General features: G+C 42.2%; 1 protein-coding gene across 1 annotated transcript; it reads right to left on the bottom strand.

Annotated features, from left to right (window-relative positions):
* Positions 1 to 22641, bottom strand: slc6a15 (solute carrier family 6 member 15). Its single transcript, XM_029667407.2, has 12 exons — positions 22495 to 22641; positions 20368 to 20863; positions 16288 to 16445; positions 15238 to 15364; positions 14757 to 14938; positions 8398 to 8508; positions 6883 to 7124; positions 5818 to 6010; positions 4963 to 5155; positions 4286 to 4445; positions 3827 to 3989; positions 1 to 1495 (listed from the first exon to the last, which is right to left on the bottom strand). The coding sequence occupies exons 2-12, from the start codon at positions 20687 to 20689 to the stop codon at positions 1136 to 1138; spliced, it is 2211 nt and encodes a 736-aa protein (XP_029523267.2). The 5' UTR covers positions 20690 to 20863; positions 22495 to 22641; the 3' UTR covers positions 1 to 1135.
* Positions 22642 to 22996: the final 355 nt, after the last annotated feature.

Below are 22996 nucleotides of genomic sequence, written 5' to 3' on the forward strand. Positions count from 1 at the left end.
TTAGTGCCCAGTATGGACCAAGTTTGATCTTTAATCTCAACAGGGGGAAAAAATACATTGCGTTAATGAAGCCATTTCATGGAGGAAAAAAATATTTACAAGTTTATCAAGAGGGGTCAAACCTCTACATAGATTGACAGCACATCAGTAAACAAAAAATGGAACCAGCTGTAAGGATTTTAAGCACTTCTTTCCAAAAAACAAGGTGTTCTGATATCCAAACTATTCAGATAGGCTAAATATATTTATAATATTTATAATATTTATATTTACAGAATACCTTAAATATACAACGTCCACCATGTATTCTATAAACAAATATCATAAGTTATTTAGGCACATTTTTGGGGGGGGGTTTGGTTGGGGGGGTTCAGTTTCAATGCCATCCTTTTGCTGTTTGCACTATATTGTACTTACACTAAAGAAATGTGGTCAGTATTGCATCATTGCCAACACGTATGTCACCCAAAGAGGCTGCGCTGCTATTAATCTCAGAACTCTGGGCCAGAGGTGAGGTCACAATGTACACAGGCATTCTACAGCAGGACCAGGGGGGACAACACTCAACCTGCATCTTCCAGAGACAGACAAAAGGCCCAGTCCCAAATCTATCCCTCAGGGTTGGGGTCAATTCCATTTCAATTTGGTGATTCAGGAAGTAAACTGAAAAATTCACATCGCTTCCTCTATGAGAACATTTTTAATTTCAGTTTACTTCCTGATTTTAAATGGAATTAACCCCAAACCTGATCTTCACTTGTCCCTAGCCTAAGTCCCTTGTTGAGCAACTATAGCAGGCTTGGTGGAGTGTCCACCTTATTGCTTACACCAATACTGTACTGTATTGAGCTTCAGGACGGGGCTGAGGGGTTCCATTTGGGACTGAGCCAAGGAAGGACTGGGTGGGGAAGACAAAAGGAGAGTATGTACAGTATACATTGTGCACACCTTTTTAATCGTTTTTACAGCAAAACGGGAAAAGGACAACATGAAGGGGAGCAGCTACGATATCTATAAAGAATATACAGTAAAAATATAAGAGTAAAAATATGCAGATGACGATTCCCACGACTAAACGCACGCAAAAGAGGGATTGGTTGGCCAGCCAGTAGGGCGGAGTACCAGAAACAACATGCTATAAGTCTGACTCGGGCATGTCCGGCATGTCGGCCATCAAGTAACCAATACCATAGCGGCCGTTGGGGGTGGAATCGGGAACCCCTCCGTTCTGCTTGCGGTAGATGCTGTTGCCGGGCACGGGCGAGGGCGACTTGGCATGGATGAGGCTGGCGTCGTCCTCCTCTTCGGGTCTGGCTATCTCCTGGATGATGCAGCCCTTCTTGTATGAGATGGTGGAGACGACGCCGGCGTTCTCGTCGATGATGTTGAAGTAGCGGAGGAAGAACACCACGGGCACGGGCATGATGGCCATTACCACCAGGGAGATACAGACCGCCAGGCCCCACGGAGTGTAGCTCAGGGATTTCTCACTGGCCTGGAGGGGGAGACCGAGGGAGGTTAGAGGTTACTACTACTACTGTTTACTATTGTAGCTCATGTACCTCTCACTGGCCTGGAGGGGAGGAAGGTTTATCAAGGTTCTGACTAGACGGAGTACAACTACGACCAGAATGTTACAACCGGTCACCAAGGATACCAGACAGGTAAACACATTGACACTGATACTGACACTAAAACCACGGGACAGAAAGTTGAGCTCGTGATAATAGTGTGAAGTCCTCTTGTCTTACAGTAAGTCTAAGGGCTCTATTCAATCCGTATCGTGTTAAGTTCAGCCTACAGCGTGATTGAAAGTTAAAGGCACTGTTTCCGCGTTAGCGGAAACTGCATTCATGGTAAACTCCTGCATATGTCGGCTCAATAGGAAATTGCCTTTACATTTCTGTCGGGCTTCGGCCCATAGTCCTCTCCTCCATCTGTGCTGATCTTGATAATCCAACAGTGGAGTATTTATGATGCTAACATGGCAAAGCGCATATCGAGTGTTCCTATTGGTGAAGCTAACATGGCAAAGCGCATATCGAGTGTTCCTATTGGTGAAGATAACATGGCAAAGCGCATATCGAGTGACTGCTCCAGGTACATTACAAATCGGTGTGGATAAAGGAGACAAGAAGATACAGTCAGGGAAAAAAGTATTTGATCCCCTACTGATTTTGTACGTTTGCCCACTGACAGAAATTATCAGTCTATAATTTTAATGGTAGGTTTATTTGAACAGTGAGAGACAGAATAACAACAACAACATCCAGAAAAACGCATGTCAAAAATGTTATAAATTGATTTGCATTTTAATGAGGGAAATAAGTATTTGACTCCTCTGCAAAACATGACTTAGTACTTGGTGGCAAAACCCTTGTTGGCAATCACAGAGGTCAGACGTTTCTTGTAGTTGGCCACCAGGTTTGCACAAATCTCAGGAGGGATTTTGTCCCACTCTTTGCAGATCTTCTCCAAGTCATTAAGGTTTCGAGGCTGACGTTTGGCAACTCGAACCTTCAGCTCCCTCCACAGATTTTCTATGGGATTAAGGTCTGGTGACTGGCTAGGCCACTCCAGGGCCTTAATGTGCTTCTTCTTGAGCCACTCCTTTGTTGCCTTGGCCGTGTGTTTTGGGTCATTGTCATGCTGGAATACCCATCCACGACCCATTTTCAATGCCCTGGCTGAGGGAAGGAGATTCTCACCCAAGATTTGACGGTACATGGCCCCATCCATCGTCCCTTTGATGCGATGAAGTTGTCCTGTCCCCTTAGCAGAAAAACACCCCCAACGCATAATGTTTCCACCTCCATGTTTGACTGTGGGGATGGTGTTCTTGGGGTCATAGGCAGCATTCCTCCTCCAAACACTGCGAGTTGAGTTGATGCCAAAGAGCTCCATTTTGGTCTCATCTGACCTCAATACTTTCACCCAGTTGTCCTCTGAATCATTCAGATGTTCATTGGCAAACTTCAGACGGGCATGTATATGTGCATTCTTGAGCAGGGGGACCTTGCGGGCGCTGCAGGATTTCAGTCCTTCACGGCGTAGTGTGTTACCAATTGTTTTCTTGGTGACTATGGTCCCAGCTGCCTTGAGATCATTGACAAGATCCTCCAGTGTAGTTCTGGGCTGATTCCTCACTGTTCTCATGATCATTGCAACTCCACGAGGTGAGATCTTGCATGGAGCCCCCAGGCCGAGGGAGATTGACAGTTCTTTTGTGTTTCTTCCATTTGCGAATAATCGCACCAACTGTTGTCACCTCACCAAGCTGCTTGGCCATGGTCTTGTAGCCCATTCCAGCCTTGTGTAGGTCTACAATCTTGTCTCTGACATCCTTGGAGAGCTCTTTGGTCTTGGCCATGGTGGAGAGTTTGGAATCTGATTGATTGATTGCTTCTGTGGACAGGTGTCTTTTATACAGGTAACAAACTGAGATTAGGAGCACTCCCTTTAAGAGTGTGCTCCTAATCTCAGCTCGTTACCTGTATAAAAGACACCTGGGAGCCAGAAATCTTTCTGATTGAGAGGGGGTCAAATACTTATTTCCCTCATTAAAATGCAAATCCATTTATAACATTTTTGACATGAGTTTTTCTGGATTTTGTTGTTGTTATTCTGTCTCTCGCTGTTCAAATAAACCTACCATTAAAATTATAGACTGATCATTTCTTTGTCAGTGGGCAAACGTACAAAATCAGCATATGCCAGGTAGGAGTGGAGAAGAATCTTGCACATCCCATCGACTGAAACAATAGTCCATTAAACTGAACTATTGTGTTTTGGCCTTATCCAGTTGCACCAAAGAGAGGCGACTCACCAGGTCCTTGATCCAGGCGCTGTAGCTGGGTGGGGTCATTCCCAGCTGGATCACACTGGAGCCCAGCAGCAGGATGAGCAGCAGGGGGGTCACGTACTTCCACATGTAGTAGTAGAACCGGAACGGAGTGAAGCCCAGCATGTCCTTCAGATCCTCAAAGAACCTGGGGAGGAGGAGAGACGGAGACGGGATACCACCACAGGAGGTGAAAAAACATAATGGTACTCAGTTTAGACTGTGTTGACTTTGGCAATTATGTTCAACAGGTGATAGGAGATAAAAGTACAGTTTAGTGGTATTATTTCACAATTACTTTTCATGTTCAGCTCATCCTGAATCCTGAATCAAATACTGTTTTTTCCATTGTATTTGGATGGACAGCTTTGGATTTTGAATTAAAGTGGAGAAAACCACAGATTACTGCCATTCTGTATATGATTTGATATGTACTGTACATACTTGTCAGTCCCATAGACCCAAGCAACAGCCACATTCTCCAGGATGACCACTATGAGCAGAGGCAGTGTGGCAGAGTAGTCATCGAACATGGCCACCCAGTAGTTCCCAGAACGTTGGACGAACAGCAGGCCAATGAAGAAGGCCAGCAGACAGACGCCCACTGATACAAGAGGGAGACAACATGGACGTTATTGAAACGGTGCAAGGGGGAGAAATGCCATCCTCGTTAACAGAATTCATGCACAATATTTGTCAACATGTTGCTGCACTAATAAGTGTATCAATTCTAAAACATTATCTTTGGTGCCAGACATCTGCTCTGCAGTAGAGGTAGTATTATGACATCATTATTAAGCCAGAAGCATTAGAGCAAAGAGACATAACACATGCACCTGGGTAATACTATTGACCTGTTACGATGGCAAACACACATCAAGAGTTCAGCTGAGGATACATTTTGGGAAAGGTCTACCTCCACAAACTAACACATAGGCTCTTTCCGTTTTGTTTTTCCTCAATTCTTTGACTCTTTTTCTCCTCTGAAGAAAAAGGTCAGAGAGGGACCTTGGAACTTCTCAAAAAAAGATTGAGAAGGAGACGAGGAGATAAGAGGAATCCCAGAAAGTTGAAATGAGAAATAATGACCCATCTCTTCCTTCATCCCCTCTCTGACTGACCTGTGAGGAACTCCTTGCGGACTTTGAAGGTGTCCACCAGGGGTGTGATGATGCCTTCGATGGTTCCGAACATGCTGCCCAGGCCCAGGTTAACCAGCATCAGGAAGAACATGACAGACCAGAAGGGAGACGCAGGGAAGTGGGTCATGGCCTCTGTAAAGGCGATGAAGGCCAGGCCTGTACCCTGCACTGCCTGAGGAGCAGGAGGAGGAAGATGAGGTTTACGTCAGTAATATCCACTTCTAGTAAGGCCTTTGTCCCCAAGGAATCACATGATTGTTAACTTGAGCCATGTTGTAGATCTACAGGGCCTCTGTGTCTGACGCTGTGCTTTCCTGTTAAGTCAATACCTTATTAATTATTCACACTGAGTTGGAACACACAAGTAACAGCAAGGGAAAAGAAATGCACTAAAGTAGCAGTCTACCAAACGGTGTTGAACGAAAGGGGAAGCAACTTAAACCAAGCGGGTTCCTGGAAATCTCAAAGTGTGTAGACAAGATCGAGAGATAGTTCTAACACAGTCTGTGGGAAACCGCATTCAGTAACACTTTACAGCTTCCTTGTTATGACACAAATGTTCATTGGATAGGCGTAGCTAATCCTGGTTTGAGACATGACAGTGTAAAGTCAGTTGTCGTGATGACACCATGTGTGACACCAGTTTTCATGACTGCTTGTGTTTTCTTCAAGTAGAATGCTACCTAAGTGATTATGATCATAAAAGATACAAAATGACATATCACCGTTCTACATTCTATGAGCCCCGTTACGTCAGATGTTGCGACGGCCGTCTGCACTGACCAACACATTAGAATGATGTGCTGTAGCTGTCAGAAGACAATGGCCCCTCACCTTGTTGAGCTCTTCCTCGATGCTGCAGGAGCCCAGGCCCAGGCGCGGGTAATCCTTCTCCATCACCCCTCTGATGAGCCTAGTCATCTCTTGGTAGTCCTCAGCGCTCACAGTGGCGCTGAAGTTGATGTGGTGGGGGATCAGATCACGGCTGATGTCGTTCCCCAGCAAACCCACTATCTTCTTAGTGTTCCTGAGAGATAGAAAATGCAATAAGACCAGATTAAATGGACGCTCTTTCGTAGACTTTGCTAATGTATTCTAGGCCTTATTGCTAATATCTTAAAGACCAGGAATGGGTCACATTGATTGGGGTGGGGGTTACAATACATCTGAAATTATCATGAGAGGCCGCAGTGGCTCGTGGGTCTGCATACCCAAATCCATACCCACACATGCAGCAGAGCCGACCCTAGCCTTTTGGGGGCCCTAAGTGACATTTTGTTGGTGGGCTCCCCCCACCTTGTGAGCAACATATTTTTGTGTCCCCTCTTGACAGCAGCTCTTGACACCATTTTTGCAATTTTATAACTCACTTCAAGCAATTCTACTGATTTTGCCATGTGGTGGAGAGAAATGTTTGCTGCTTTTAATATGATATCTGAGTGACAGTGACTAACAAAGTCAATGGGGGCCCCCTATCGGTAATTCGGCCATGATTACTACAAGTTTAGAAAGCTGGCTAGACTAACTTACAAATCTAAAACATTTTATCTTACATGGGCTAATTGAGTGACTGTCAGTGACTGACATAAAAAGAGGTAAATTGCTCATGCACAACCACATTTTGAAATTGCACCTTGTATATTGTACTATTCTAACTCTCAACAGCAAGTTGAGACCACAACTGGGTTCCTAAATTGATCCGCTGGTCTACAAAAGGGGAGCCGCTGGCGGAGGGGAGCCGCCCTCCCAAACTTCATGTCAGCATCAAAAAGGTAGATTACCTTTGAGGCACAATGTTTTCCTTTCCCCCCTTTCTGTCAAGTGTGTTCACATACTCAGTATAATAAATACATTTGAATTGATTAATTGACGACAGCTTAATTGCGTATCCATACTTACAGCGCGACACACTTGCCGTTCATGATGTTGGCCTTGAAGCCGAGCACAGCAAACACCACCAGGGTGGCCAGCACAGAGGTGAAGAAGTTGATGAAGGAGACCAGCACTGCGTCAAAGTGGCAGTTGTTGTCCCGCTTGTTGTAGCTGGAGAAGGCTATGACGCCTCCGAAGCCCAGGCCCAGGGCGAAGAAGACCTGCGTGGCCGCCTCACGCCACACCTTGGCCTCCAGCATGATCTCCAACTGGAAGGAAATAAAGAATGGACATTTTAGGTGAGGTGCTGACAAAAGGAAGATCAACTGGAGTTGCGGACTCATCTCTCCTTGCTGTGGATTCATTTGACAAACATTTGGCTCTTTAGGACAACACTACGCTATTTATTGTAGGAATCTGTGCTCTCCTAGTAATGGACAAACCATTGTTTGGACCAGTGGAGCAGAGCAGTGGACATGTGAATCATGGTTGAGAGTGTCAAATTTGTCAAAACTGTGAAGATTAAACAAGGACACAACATACTGAGAGCATATCCATCATGCCACTGCCCTCAAATATCCTACAGCATCTTTGTGTGGTGATGGGCTTAACACAGTTACAAGGCACACACTATACAGCACACAATGAACCCTGCTTTTGATGTCTCCTTCCCTGCACACAGGAGACGCAGCGAAGGCCTTTGAAGTAGGAAGATGTCAGCCGTGTGAGAAGCAGCAGACACACGAGACTGTTGTGAAATGAACGGAACACACCGTTGTGGATGTTACATAAAGCAGGGAGCACCGAGCGACTCCTGTTACCATGGTGACAAGTCTGCCACCACAGCAGAGTCCAAATTAAATGATTCCTTTTGCCTGAGTTGCCATTGGGCCACGGCGGCTGAGTAGCCAACCTATAACAGACTACTGTATTTAAAAAAATATATATTTCTGACACATTTTCATTTAACATGGCCTTCCTCTTTAGTAAAATGAACAATGTTGAGGGCCATTGCTGTTGAATAGCTGAGCTCCGGTAAAAATCTATTTTTACATTAATGGCACATTTTCAGTCGATATATTTTCCTTCCTGTTTCAGTAAAGTTAACAATGTAACATTGATCCACAACTGGATCAAACGAGTGCATTAGATCAAACAAGAGTACATAGATTTTTCTATTGTGTTATTGACTGTACGTTTGTTTATCCCATGTGTAACTCTGTGTTGTTGTTTTTGTTGCACTGCTTTGCTTTATCTTGGCCAGGTCGCAGTTCTAAATAAGAACTTGTTCTCAACTGGCCTACCTGGTTAAATAAAGGTGAGATAAAAAATATATATTTTAAAAAGTGCATTGGATCAAACAAGTGCATAGGCTAACTCTCTGAAGAAGTCTGGTTCCTGACTTTGCCTGCAGTGTAGTGCACAATGTTGGCTGTATGCAGTAGGATTTGGTTGACTGTGCCTGGGTGTGAACAAGGCACCATTACATTGGGTGAAACTATAAAGCAACATTATTGTACCTTAGGGGTTAGGGTACTGTACCTTGGGGGTAAACATGTGTCGGATGCCGTCCACAGAGCCTTTCAAGAGCAGAGCCCGAACCAGGAAACAGATCAGCACCACGTAAGGGAACAACGAGCTGAAGTACATCACCTGTAAAACAACCACAACAGAAGAACAAACGTCTTGCAACTCGTACATTACAAAGTGAATGGCTGACTTGGAGACTTTACTTATTGACAAATCTGTCTCAGACCCTGTCTTTCTGGGGTTAATAACTATATAAACCCTTAAATGTACACAGAGATCTAACGTCAATCACATGGATGTCAAACTCTCCTGGCTCAAAGTAGATGAGAGCTTGACTGCATCACTACTTGTCTTTGTGAGAGGGATTTACATGTTGGAAATACAGAGCTGTCTGTTTAAACTACTGGCACACAGCTCAGACAACCATGCTGACCCTACAAGACATGGCACCAGAGGTCTCTTCACAGTCCCCAAGTCCTGAACAGATTATGTGAGGCGTACAGTACTACATAGAGCCATGACTACATGGAACTCTATTCCACATCAAGCAACTCATGCAAGCAGTAAAATGTGATTTAAAAAAAGAAAAACGATAAAACTACACCTCATGGAACAACGCGGACTGTGAAGAGACACACACACATACATTGTAATATTGTTGTATGGTGGTATTGTACATTTTAATATTGTTGTATGGTGGTATTGTACATTTAATATTGTTGTATGGTGGTATTGTACATTTTAATATTGTTGTATGGTGGTATTGTACATTTTAATATTGTTGTATGGTAGTATTGTACATTTTAATATTGTTGTATGGTGGTATTGTACATTTTAATATTGTTGTATGGTGGTATTGTTTTAATATTGTATGGTGGTATTGTACATTTTAATATTGTTGTATGGTGGTATTGTACATTTTAATATTGTTGTATGGTGGTATTGTACATTTTAATATTGTTGTATGGTAGTATTGTACATTTTAATATTGTTGTATGGTGGTATTGTATTATTGTTGTATGGTGGTATTGTACATTGTAATATAGTTGTATTGTACATTTTGTGCTGTGGACATGTAGTGGTGTGATATGTTTTATTTGGTTTATTTTGTGATGTGTCTTAATGTGTCTGGACCATAGGAAGAGTAGCTGCTGCCTTGGCAACAGCTAATGGGGATCCATAATAAATACAAATCTCTGAAGCTACCTCTTCTGGGCTTTATCGAAAGGGATCTCTGAGGCTGCCTCTGTTGTCCCCTCCTGGCCTGTGGGGGTGGCAGTAACCCATAGAGAAATACACAGCCCTGCGGACCACTATACAGTGAGTGGAAGAATACAGAAGAAGTAGCAAGTGATTGAAGTGAGTGACGCAATAGGAGGTCATATCCCAGGGAAGGTCTACTCTACTGAACTGCTTTGGGGCCAAGGGTGCTGACCGGCCTCTGGGTCAGGGCCCACACGAGCTTTTGTACCACTGTCCCACTAAGCTGACAGAGGGAGGGGCCTTCTTGCTTTGTGCTTGGTGATATACTGTATTATATCTGGGAGGATACTAGGGGATTGTGGTTGAAGAGCGGGGTGGGTAGGTTGAGTCACCACACGGGCTCTGAGGCGTGGTTTAAGATTTAAGATGGTTTGGAGTTCACTCATGAGCAGGGTTGGGTTCAGGGGTGGGCCTCTGCATGCCTGATGGCCTCTAAAGGGCAAACCAGGTCAACTGGAGGGACAGATAGAGCTTAATCCTGCGCTGGTCAAACAGTTGTGAATGCCTAAGCTTAGACAAGGTGTTAACATCACACCAGCTGAATGCTTAAGCTTAGACTAGATGTTAAAATCACACCACCTTAATGCCTAAGCTTAGACAAGGTGTTAAAATCACACCACCTGAATGCCTAAGCTTAGACTAGATGTTAAAATCACACCACCTTAATGCCTAAGCTTAGACTAGATGTTAAAATCACACCATCTGAATGCCTAAGCTTAGACTAGATGTTAAAATGACACCACCTGAATGCCTAAGCTTAGACTAGATGTTAAAATCACACCACCTGAATGCCTAAGCTAAGACTAGATGTTAAAATCACACCACCTTAATGCCTAAGCTTAGAATAGATGTTAAAATCACACCACCTGAATGCCTAAGCTTAGACTAGATGTTAAAATGACACCACCTGAATGCCTAAGCTTAGACTAGATGTTAAAATGACACCACCTGATGCTGTAACGGTTTAAGCTCCATTTCCCTTCGGGCCATGGGATAGGTTCAGCACACATCACTGCATTCTGTATCAGAAAGTAGGCCGGCCCTCTTTGAAGTCTACTAGATCAATGCATTGCAGTTGTTTTTGTTTATAAAGCCCTACTGCATACACTTCCACCATTCCTTACTTTATTTAACCTGCAGACGTACGAGCTCCCAGACCTGATCTCAGGGATGGCTAACTCTGGAGGGTCCTTTGAGCCCTTAGATATGCCTTCATTTTTTTTTTGCACCTTACATGTGGATTGATCTCCAATGCACTTTAAAATGGGAGGAATTGGTGCCTGTAGGGAACTTCAGACTGTTGTTAGGGGACCTTTTTACTGAAGAATGTGTTTGTTTGTCATGAATGTATTTAATAATGTGTATTTTAATGTGGATGTGTAGTTAATGTGTGTATTTTATTTAGATGTGTAGTTAATGTGTGTATTTTAATGTGGATGTGTAGTTAATGTGTGTATTTTAATGTGGATGTGTAGTTAACGTGTACATTTTAATGTGGATGTGTAGTTAATGTGTGCATTTTAATGAGGATGTGTAGTTAGTGTGTATTTTAATGTGGATGTGTAGTTAATGTGTGTATTTTATTTAGATGTGTATGGTTTCAGAATTGACTCCCTGTCAAAATAAAGGTTAAATATTATTATTTTTGATCAGTCATGGAAATTAAAGTGCTGAAAACACGTTAACTAGCTAGCTGGAGAACAAGCTATAGGATGAAAAATACAGGAGTTTTGGCGCAGGTACAGCCGACTAGTGCAGGGTAACGCTACCTGGAAAAAATAAATAATGTTTTTACAAATTCATACTTGGGAGTGAAAGTATCGATATAATATCCTCCAAATGAATATTTGCGATATGCAACTGAATGGATATTTTTTCCTCCATCACTATCTATCGTTACGGCAACTCAAACTTGCCATAATGGTGATTTTACTTTGATGCGTTCTTTTGTAGCTCCACATCATTTTATGTCAACAATGCGAGCAAAAAGTAGATTTTGAGTGCAAAATGAATGAGCCATTTAGTACCCAGCCATTCAGTACACTCCCTCTTCACCACACAATCAGCTAAATGTTATTTCTTTTCTCCCTCAGTTTCTTTTTTTGTGAGTACACTCCTAACAATCATGCAAAAGAGAGCATAAAACCATGGCAACCGGTCTGCTTCCCTCTCTCCCTCGGCCTTTCTTGCACCCTCATACCCACACACAGAAAGTAAAAAGAAAATGTAGATCCCAGTGGGGATACTCCTAGGAATAGGCTTTTGTAAACGAGGGGCGAGAGGGACATTAATATTCTTTTGTGTGGCAAAGCTTCAAAGGTTCTCCTGCTCTAGTCCCTTCACTAGGAGTGGAAAGGAAAGCTCATAGCCATTTCCACTCTCTCTCCAACTTAAAAGGCCATCGAGACCGTTGTGGGGTCCAAAGAGGGCCTCACACTTGTTCATTGTTAGAGGCAGTCCGGGATCTTAAAGGAGAATTTTCATTTTTTACAAACAAATCTCTATTTTTGACATCAATGGCACGTTAAAGAAGGGTCCAGACACCTTCTTTTGTGATTTCACATGTTTTTAAGAAACTTACCCCAAACAGCAAATCACTTCCTCATCCTCGTTGTTGTATCAGGGCTCCATAAAAACATGAACAAAGGCCCCCGAAAACACCCAAATACATTGTTTTAGAAACTGAAAAGATCTCAGCATTGTGATTGCAGGTTTTTAGATGTTCTACACATTAAATTATGTCATTCCAAACTTTATCCGCAATGTTATATTCCCTTTTGCGCGACTCATATACAGAAAAGGTGTATGGACTATTCTATAACATGACATTTTCATTAAAAATGTAGATTTGGTTAAAAAAATAAAAAGTTACTTCTCCTTTAAGCACACCAAATTCATAACATATTGTACGAATTGTAAAAATATATATAAATTGCAGGATGTAACATATACAAAATAGATGAGGTAGTACACAATTGGATGACATAGTACACAAAAAAACAAGGACCTGTTTTGGTTGGTGAGCACCGCTTTCAAAACTACTGGCTGAAGAGGGCACAAAACTTATTCCCCCTCAGGAGACTGAAAATATTTGGCATGGATACTCAGATCCTCAAAAGGTTCTACAGCTGCACCATCGAGAGCATTGCATTGGTTGCATCACTGCCTCCGACCGCAAGGCACTATAGAGGGTAGTGCGAATGGCCCAGTACATCACTGGGGCCAAGCTTCCTGCCATCCAGGACCTCTATACCAGGTGGTGTCAAAGGAAGGCCATAAAAATTGTCAAAGACCCCAGCCACCCTAGTCATAGACTGTTCTCTCTGCTACCGCACGGCAAGCGGTACCGGAGCATCAAGTCTAAGTCCAAGAGACTTCTAAACAGCTTCTACCCCCAAGCCATAAGACTCCTGAACATCTAATCAAATGGCTACCCAGAATAATTGCATTGCTGATACTCTATGTTGTTATCATCTATGCATAGTCACTTTAATAACTCTACCTACATATACATATTACCTCAACTAACCGGTGCCCCTGCACATTGACTCTATACCGGTACCCCCCTGTATCTAGTTTTGCTATTGTTATTTTACTGCTGCTCTTTAATTACTTGCTACTTTTATTTCTTATTCTTGTCTTTTTAAAACTGCATTGTTGGTTAGGGGCTCGTAAGTAAGCATTTCACTAAGGTCTACACCTATTTTATTCAGCACATGTGACTAACCACTGCACGGTAGCCATTTTATATGTAATCTTATACATTCAGAACAGATGTAAAATTGGTATTTTACAGTATATGTACATTAGTAGGTTGCTGCCGGTAAACATTCCTTGGAGTGATATGAAATAGGTCTAATCTACATTTGCCCAAAATACTACAGATCATAGTCAAATCAGCCAATAATATTTGTATGGTAACAGCAGTCACCCCAAACTGTGTAGCAATCTAAAGAGAATGACAATGTTCAAGATCCAGTGCTTTCAGGAAGTATTCACACCACTTGACTTTTTCCATATTTTTTTGTATTACAAAGTGGGATTCAAATGGATTTGACGACAATATAACCTCCGGTTACGAGGATGTGAGGACGACGGTCCGATGTCAGAATGGTTCAGATAATAACTACAGAACGAAGCCAACATCAGTGTGAGCTTTGGTTGCGAATGGTATGAACTTTGAACTCTTATTCACTACAGAAGTGATAGCTCCTAGCCGTTGAGTTAGCAACAACAGCTGCAAACGCAGGTTAGGAAGGAACAGACAGAGTATCTACCACACAACAACGTTACTACAACGTATCCATACCCGGAGACATTCTTCAAAGGACTTGGTTGGGCAACACGGCCTTCCATCTACCACCAACCTACCGAAGCGCAGCTCAGAGTAAATATTTATTACATTTTCCTTTTCCAAATGGGCGGTAATTTAGAATGCATAAGATACTGTATTTACGATAGCACAGCTTCGCCCTTTGTTCCTCAGTCTTCCCGCTCTTTCACTCAAACCCAGCCCCTTTTCTTTTGTGTAACAAGCTGTCATATCTGTTCCGCCCACTAGGGACGTTTTCCTTTATAACGTAATTTGTAATCAAGTTATGATTAATTATGTGTATGTGTAATTCTGTGTGATTAGTTAGGTATTTAGTAAATAAATAATTCAACCCAATTTTGTATTGCTGATTCAACTTTTTAGCCAGGGTTCGTGAAGATGACCAAGAACTTGAGACTGAATTAAGGTGACGATTAATATTGACTGCTATTGATGTAAAATATTACTAGGTCTTTAAGAGTTTACTCGGAAGATAATGGCTCTATAAATATTATTTTGTGGTGCCCCGCCTCTCTAGTTAATTACATTTACATGATTAGCTCAATCCGGTGATATTAATTACGGATAAATTATTTTATAGAATAGCATGTCATATCCCTTAATCCGGCATAGCCAAAGACACGACAACAGTAACTATCTAGCAAGCTTTTTTTCTTTCACCTGCTCTCTCTGTCTTACTTTTGCAGACTTAGGTCAATTTCCCATCGTCTCTCTCTCTCTCTCTCTCTCTCTCTCTCTCTCTCTCTCTCTCTCTCTCACTCACTCACTCACTCACCTTCCCAGAGGACTGGATGCCCTTGATCATGGCGAGGCAGACCATGGACCAGGCAGCCAGCAGACAGATGGTCATCCTCCAGTTGAGGCCTCCACTCTCAGAGATGGAGTCAGAGATGTTCAGAGCCTCACGGTACCAGTAGTAGGTGGTGGCCGAGCTCTTCTCACACTCAGGCACTACGTCTGGAGGGAGGAGGGACAACATGTTACTGATGAAACAGGTGCAGAACACCTGGAGTTGAGTTTCTGTGGTCACCTCACTCAGTAGAACACACTTTATAATGGACTACTGTGAATGTACAGTATGGCTAATGGCTTACTGTATTGCTGTCACTGGGTGGTATAAGCACCATGGCTTTATCACACACTTTATGTGAACTTGTAAGCTAGTTATTAAGAGACACTCATTAGGGTAGTTATTGCCTCGTGTGTCGTGAAGGTGTGAGCATGTGATGGGTGATGAGGGTGTGTGTGTGTCTTACACGTAGTGGTTTTGTTCTTGACCAGGGGACACTCGTGCCATGGCAGAGGCTGCTGGAAGGACTGGGAAAAGTAGAAGAGACTCCACCCTATAATCACATTGTAGTAGAGGGCCACAAAGAAACACACCTGCAGTACAGAAACAGGTTAAGTGTTTAAAACACACAATCTAAATCATCACTACCTAATAAACGCACATCACTCACTCAAATCAATCAATCAAACGTTATCGATATGGTGCTTATTATAAATGCATTTGTCTTAATGAGTTTTCTAGCGACCCTAACGGAGCAAGTGAAGGCGACACACTAGTTCAACAAAATCAGTTTAACATGCTACCACCTGTCAAACGACTACATTTAAACCATCCTCAAACAGCACATACTATCATGGTTGGCAGTGTTATCATGGTTAGCAATGTTTTCATGGTTGGCAGTGTTATCATAGTTGGCAGTGTTATCATGGTTGATGGTGTTATCATGGTTGACACATGCTGCCAGTTAGTTCACAGAAAGGTGTTGGTGACACGTGATCTATTCAGTACCCAGAATTCCTTCTGCTCTAACCTGGCTAATCAAATTATCTCCACTGCGTTGCGGCCATTAAGAAACAGAGACCGGAACACAATGACTCATGGAAGTAGTTTATACTGGCTGAGATGACATGGAGAAGACTTGTCTAGTCATCTTTCAATTCATTACCATAGAAGGATGCTAAGGGTATGGGTTTAAAGAAAAAGTGTGTGTGTTCGCTTGTGAAGCAGAAAGAAACAGTCCTGTGTGCTTTTCCCTTTATTCTAAGGAAATGTGTATGGTGGCCATATAAAGGACGTCACGCTGCTTGCTTAGCGAGTACCGCTTCCTCCTGAGTCGACTAGAACCCAGGACCTCTGCTTTGCTAGCACACAATCTCCCGAAGCATCTTACCAGTCGGCACCACATAAAATGCTAGCTATTCTCTGGTGCAAGTGGGGACAGGCTGAGGAGTAAGTTTCACACATGCCCATGTGCTACACCCACAGTCTTAGTAGCGGTGAAGCTAACTTCACTCACCACACAGCTGGCGAAACCGATGCCCCCCAGGCGAGGACTGATGTAGTTCCACACCCCGATGCTGCCCCTGCGGATCCGCTGCCCCACTGACAGCTCCAGGAAGAACAGGGGGATGCCAATCACAATCAGCAGAATGAGGTAGGGAACCAGGTACGCCCCTGTGGAGAAGAACCAACACACACAGGGTCAGAACTATGTCACACACAAACATACAAACACATGAGCATGTTGCGAACACACACTCTGTGTGCACGCAGCCACACACACACAAACAAACACGCACACACACACACGCAGCTACACACACAAACAAACACACACACCATGTAGTGACTTCCCACCACACCAGTTTTTCTGTGTGTCCACATAAGTATTTTGATCTGGAAAGAAACTCAGGTTTTAGATTACCCAAACTGATCTGGAAAAATACTCAGGCCTAGATTTTCTGAAAAATCTGGAAAGAAACTCAGGTTTTAGATTACCCAAACTGATCTGGAAAATACTACCTCAGATTACCCAAACTGCCTCAGGCCTCAGATTACCCAAACTGATCTCAGATCTGATCTGGAAAAATACTCAGGTCTCAGATTACCCAAACTGATCTGGAAAGATACCTCAGATTACCCAAATTGATCTGGAAAAATACTCAGGTCTCAGATTACCCAAACTGATCTGGAAAGATACTGAGGTCTCAGATTACCCAAACTGATCTGGAAAAATACTCAGGTCTCAGATTACGCAAACTGATCTGGAAAGATACTCAGGTCTTAGATGACACAAATTGTTCTGTGGCTACTGGAATCATAATGATGACATTCTTTACAGTTGAAGTTGAAGTTTAGATACACTTAGGTTGGAGTCATTAAAACTAGTTTTTCAACCACTCCACAAATTTCTTGTGAACAAACTATAGTTTTGGCAAGTCGGTTAGGACATCTACTTTGTGCATTACACAAGTAATTATTCCAACAATTATTTACAGACAGATTATTTGACTTATAATTCACTGTATCACAATTCCAGTGGGTCAGAAGTTTACATACACTAAGCTGAATGTGCCTTTAAACAGCTTGGACAATTCCAGAAAATAACGTCATGGCTTTAGAAGCTTCTGATAGGCTAATTGACATCATTTGAGTGAAATGGAGGTGTAGCTGTGGATGTATTTCAAGGCCTACCTTCAAACTCAGTGCCTCTTTGCTTGACATCATGGGAAAATCAAAAGAAATCAGCCAAGACCTCAGAAAATTTTGTGGACCTCCACAAGTCTGGTTCATCCATGGGAGCAATTTAAACATGCCTAAAGGTACTACGTTCATCTGTACAAACAATAGTACACAAGTATAAACACAGGAAGGAGACGTGTTCTGTCTCCTAGAGATGAACATACTTTGGTGCGAAAAGTGCAAATCAATCCCAGAATAACAGCAAAGGACCTTGAGACGATGCTGGAGGAAACAGTCAAATGAGTCCTATATCGACATAACCTGAAAAGCCGCTCAGCAAAGATGAAGCCACTGCTCCAAAACCGCAAAAAAAGCCAGATGAAGCCTCATGGAGAAATGTCGTCTGGGGAATAGAACTGTTTGGCCATAATGACCAGGTTTTGAGGTGGGACTGTTGAACACCATCCCAACCACAAAATAGATGGCATGAGGAAGGAAAATGATGTGGATATATTGAAGCAACATCTCAAGACATCAGTCAGGAAGTTAAAGCTTGGTCGCAAATGGGTCTTCCAAATGGACAATGATCCCAAGCATACTTCCAAAGTTGTGGCAAAATGGCTTAAGGACAACAAAGTCAAGGTATTGGAGTGGCCATCACAAAGTCCTGACCTCAATCCTATAGAAAATTTGTGGGCAGAACTGAAAAAGCATGTGCGAGCAAGGAGGCCTACGAACCTGACTCAGTTACATCAGCTCTGTCAGTAGAAATGGGCCAAAATTCACCCAGCTTATTGTGGGAAGCTTGTGGAAGGCTACCTGAAACGTTTGACCCAAGTTAAACAATTTAAAGGCAATGCTAACAAATACTAATTGAGTGAATGTAGACTTCTGACCCAATGGGAATGTGATGAAATAAATAAAAGCTGAAATAAATAATTCTCTCTACTATTATTCTGACATTTTACATTCTTAAAATAAAGTGGTGATCCTAAAACAGGGAATTTTTACTTGGATTAAATGTCAGGAATTGTGAAAAACTGAGTTTAATTGTATTTGGCTAAGGTGTATGTAAACTTCCGACTTCAACTGTATATTCTTTACAGACACCTTGAGGGAGAATGACTAAGACACAGCCCATAATAGCACAGGTCTGTAAAATAGGATCTGTCTGTGTCTGTTACTCTCAGGGAATCCGAACATCCTCAGAAGAGATGAGACTGCAACTGGTAGACAGACACATGGTACATGAGAGAGATTACAAAAACCTTTGTTTACAGGAAATGGTGGTTGCATTTTTACTGCTAGAGCCAAGTAACTGAAAGAGATGAATAAAATCTATTTCCAGTACATTATTTGCATAAAAACCAAACTTCGAAGCCTTTAACTGTTTTGCTTTTCACAAATATTCTGATATTCTGTCAAGTCTAAAGTCACTGATGGTGAATGAGAAATAAGGATATCACATCTTTCAATAAGCTACAGTTTCAAAACAATGTGTGCTTTTGACTGGCTTGCCTTTTGGGCTAACAGAAAAAAAGTATTGCAATCACTTTCTTCCGGGGTTGAGGGTAGATGATAGATATAGAGACCTGACATTTTAATATACACTGAGAAACAATATAAACGCAACATGCATTCATTGAAAACATTTACTGAGTTACAGTTCATATAAGGAAATGAGTCGATTGAAATATATCTCGTTGGGAGGCTCGTAAGCAAGTGGTTCGCGATAAAGTCTTCACCAGTTGTGTTCAGTGCATGTGACAAATAAAATACTTTTGACATGTTTTGATTTATTTATTTTATTTTTCTGGGTTATGTGTGTATTTATTGATTTATTGCTAGGTAGTACTGCCCTGTTGGAGCTAGAAACACAAGCATGAGGTATGACTGCCCTGTTGGAGCTAGGAACACAAGCATTAGGTATTACTGCCCTGTTGGAGCTAGAAACACAAGCATTAGGTATTACTGCCCTGTTGGAGCTAGAAACACAAGCATTAGGTATTACTGCCCTGTTGGAGCTAGAAACACAATCATTAGGTATTACTGCCCTGTTGGAGCTAGAAACACAAGCATTAGATATTACTGCCCTGTTGGAGCTAGAAACACAAGCAGTAGGTATTACTGCCCTGTTGGAGCTAGAAACACAAGCATGAGGTATTACTGCCCTGTTGGAGCTAGGAACACAAGCATTAGGTATTACTGCCATGTTGGAGCTAGAAACACAAGCATTAGGTATTACTGCCCTGTTGGAGCTAGAAACACAAGCATGAGGTATTACTGCCCTGTTGGAGCTAGAAACACAAGCATTAGGTATTACTGCCCTATTGGAGCTAGAAACACAAGCATTAGGTATTACTGCCCTGTTGGAGCTAGAAACACAAGCATTAGGTATTACTGCACTGTTGGAGCTAGGAACACAAGCATTAGGTATTACTGCACTGTTAGAGCTAGGAACACAAGCATCTCGCTGCACCTGGTACAGCATCTGCAAATCTGTGTACACAACCAATAAACTTCAGATTTTATTTGTCATTGGTTGTTGCTGTGTGGTTAGAATAAGGGTTATTTAGGGGGGTTTGCTAGTATTGTGTGCTGTTATTGTTGCTTGTTGCAGCATGGTTATCATTGTGTTATTTGGTGGTTGTTACTAGGTTATTGAAAGAGGAGAGACAGAGACAGACTCAGACAGTCATGTGACCACTGTAATGTTGATCTTGAGAGCTCTGATCACCAAGGTCACAGTCTGGTTTTGACAGACGTGCACCACAACACAACAGGAGGTTCACACACTTAACATACACACACACACACACACACACACACAATGGGGCAGGCTAACCTTCCCAAATCCTAACCATAATGGCAGGCGACTTCCATACCTTAAACTATAAGCACAACAGCCACTCACCCCCTCCGTTCTTCTGACACAGGTAGGGGAATCTCCAGACATTGCCCAGGCCTACAGAGAAGCCCACCTGGGCCAGGATGTACTGCAGCTTGCTGTTCCAGGCTGGTCTCGCTGCATCATCCTCTGCGTCCGAGCCTCCATCCTCCACGTCCATGTCTCCATTAAGGTCCTTTCCTTCCCCATCACCTCCGTCGCCACCCACAATCAGCGAGCTCTTCTTGAAGGAATCATCACACGTGTCCTCATTGGATAGCAGGTCTCTGACAGACTCTGTGACATCGTCGTCAAGCTCTCTCTTGACGGCCTTGCTGTTTTTGGGCATTTGATAAAGCAGACCAGGGCGTGGGGCAGAATGTCTTTGGGCTGGTAGCAGGAGGCAGTTCAGTTCTGGTAGTTCTGAGGGCTTAAAGGTGGACTGTTGGATAAAGACTCTATCTTGGAGGTGTGTGATGGAGGATTGTGAAGGAGTTGTTTATTTCTTCATTATCACCAAAAGCTTGGGGCAGGAAAGAAAAATAAATGATTTAGGGTATTGTACTCATATTCAAAATTCAATATTCATTATTTCAGAGCGAACAGAGTGGGGTTGTCATAATTATTAGATGTTGACACAAGACCCGTTTTATGAACATTAGGCTACAATATTGATATTTTCTTCATTATCAGCGAATGCCAAAAGGAAAGCAAACAAAATCCTAGTGTATAATATCCATAATTCCAGTAAAGGCAGAATGAGAGTGAGTATTGGTGATATCACCACTCTCTGATGCACATAGAAAGAATGATGGTTTCTGTATTTACTGAGAGAAAGAGAAGAGAAGAGATAAAGAGGAGGGAGGAAGGAAGTAAGGGGGGTGTCTGTCTGTGTGTAAAAAAAAAGTTTCCGTTCTCTATATACTGTGTGCTGTATGATCACACTTGAATTGAATATAATCACCCCTAATATCTTTCATCAGACAGAAATGGTATAGTCTGGATGATGTCCAACCTGTGTGTACGCTTCTTAGAAAACTTGCCATGGGCAGTTGTTGAGGATAAACGATATAATGATTCAATAGTATTCTTTGTATTTCTGTTTATAATTCAAATATTTTTTTTCAAATCATATTTTTGTCACAAGGAAATAATAAGACAAATGTGACCAAAATCTTTTGATGCCATTGTCTATTGATTGGTTACTTTGACGCATTACCAAAACATGGAAAGGCCATCGCTATCTCTGGAGACGATTCCGTATCAGCGCGCCCAAATAATTGACGCAGAGCACGAGGTAATTTGCATACGAACCCAAACACTCGTTGTAATCGCAGCTCAACGTGAGAGCAGAGAAAACCTATAAACGAAAAAAAATAGAAAAACGACCCAGAATATAGCCCTAAATGTATTAGTATGATAGGTGTAATGTGATTACAATTCGGCCATAGTTTTCCACATTGTGAGTAAAATAAGACCACAATGAAACAACGTTACCATGGTGCAGATTGTAGCAGCCTATGTATTGCCTTTCACCGACAAGTGGTTTAAGCGATTAATAGATTTCCTGTGGCCACTTTCAGATTAGCCTCGTTTTAAAAGCATGGCCGTAATTTCATCAGCAAATAAACGTAAATGATAGGCCTAATAGTCTGAAAATGTTAAATTCCTTTTAGGGTGCAGCTGGAATAGTCTGTAGCTATAGCACACAGAAAGATAAAACCTACCGGTATTCATGTTGTCTTTATAATACAATTTGACTACTGTATTAATGTGCATGTGCATTTCCATGTATTATGAATAGGAAATAGTTCCATGTTCTTATTGAATAGCCCACTGTATGGCACATTCCGCTATAAAGGCTAAATTAAGCTATTAGATATGCTATGCATGTGTGGTTGAGAAAAAAACATGATTAAATGCATAAATGCCGAAGAAGCAATGGACCATACCTGGCACCATATGAGCTATTGTGTATTCAAGATACAATTTGTTCTAGGAATGAACATCAATGAATTCCTCACTCCCCGCCCAACCCATCTCTCTTCTCCGTGCCATCCCTGTGGGGTATTTCATCATACACTCCCTGGCCACATCCTGCGCATTGCCACCCTATTCAGACCAACACATCTATTCATTTTAAATGAAATGTACCTTTAGTCGTCTTCAGTAAGATGGGGATGTTGGTCCTTTTCAGAATGATGCGTATCAAGGAATGAAATTGTGACAGAAGCACATACACGGGGCAGACATCATCACTTGTAGGCTAATGCGTATATGGTGCTGTATCGCCGCTGTGGTGTTGTATGAAACAGACACAAGTGCTTCGCCTCTTCTAGGATTTAGAAATACATCCAGCGCGGTAATAGGGGTGCTTGGTTCCTTTGTTTATAAATGTTTGATCCAAATTTACATTACTTTTTGCTCAATTTATCTCTTTGTACATTACGGATGATTTATGATGGTATAATTATATTCATTACCATCGTGAATGCGCAGGATAAACGAAATAATTGTTTGACATTTTTCCTGATCCCCCCTATTTTCACTTGGTATGTTCTACTACGACTAACCCCTTATTAGATCCTTCACTAGAAGGGGGGTGGGTAGAATGTGCCTATACTGTAGCCTATCTATTAGGACTGACTTGTGATTG

The sequence above is a fragment of the Oncorhynchus nerka genome, linkage group LG9a, assembly GCF_034236695.1.
Source record: "Oncorhynchus nerka isolate Pitt River linkage group LG9a, Oner_Uvic_2.0, whole genome shotgun sequence".
Lineage (NCBI taxonomy): Eukaryota > Metazoa > Chordata > Actinopteri > Salmoniformes > Salmonidae > Oncorhynchus > Oncorhynchus nerka.

Coding starts and splice junctions, on each gene's coding strand:
- slc6a15 (XM_029667407.2), bottom strand. CDS start 20,689: ATGCCCAAAAACAGCAAGGCCGTCAAGAGAGAGCTTGACGACGATGTC. Junction 16,446..20,367: donor GTGTCAGAAGAACGGAGGGG/GTGAGTGGCTGT, acceptor TCTTCTCCACAG/GGGCGTACCTGGTTCCCTAC. Junction 4,446..4,962: donor CCGCAAGGAGTTCCTCACAG/GTCAGTCAGAGA, acceptor CTCTTGTATCAG/TGGGCGTCTGTCTGCTGGCC.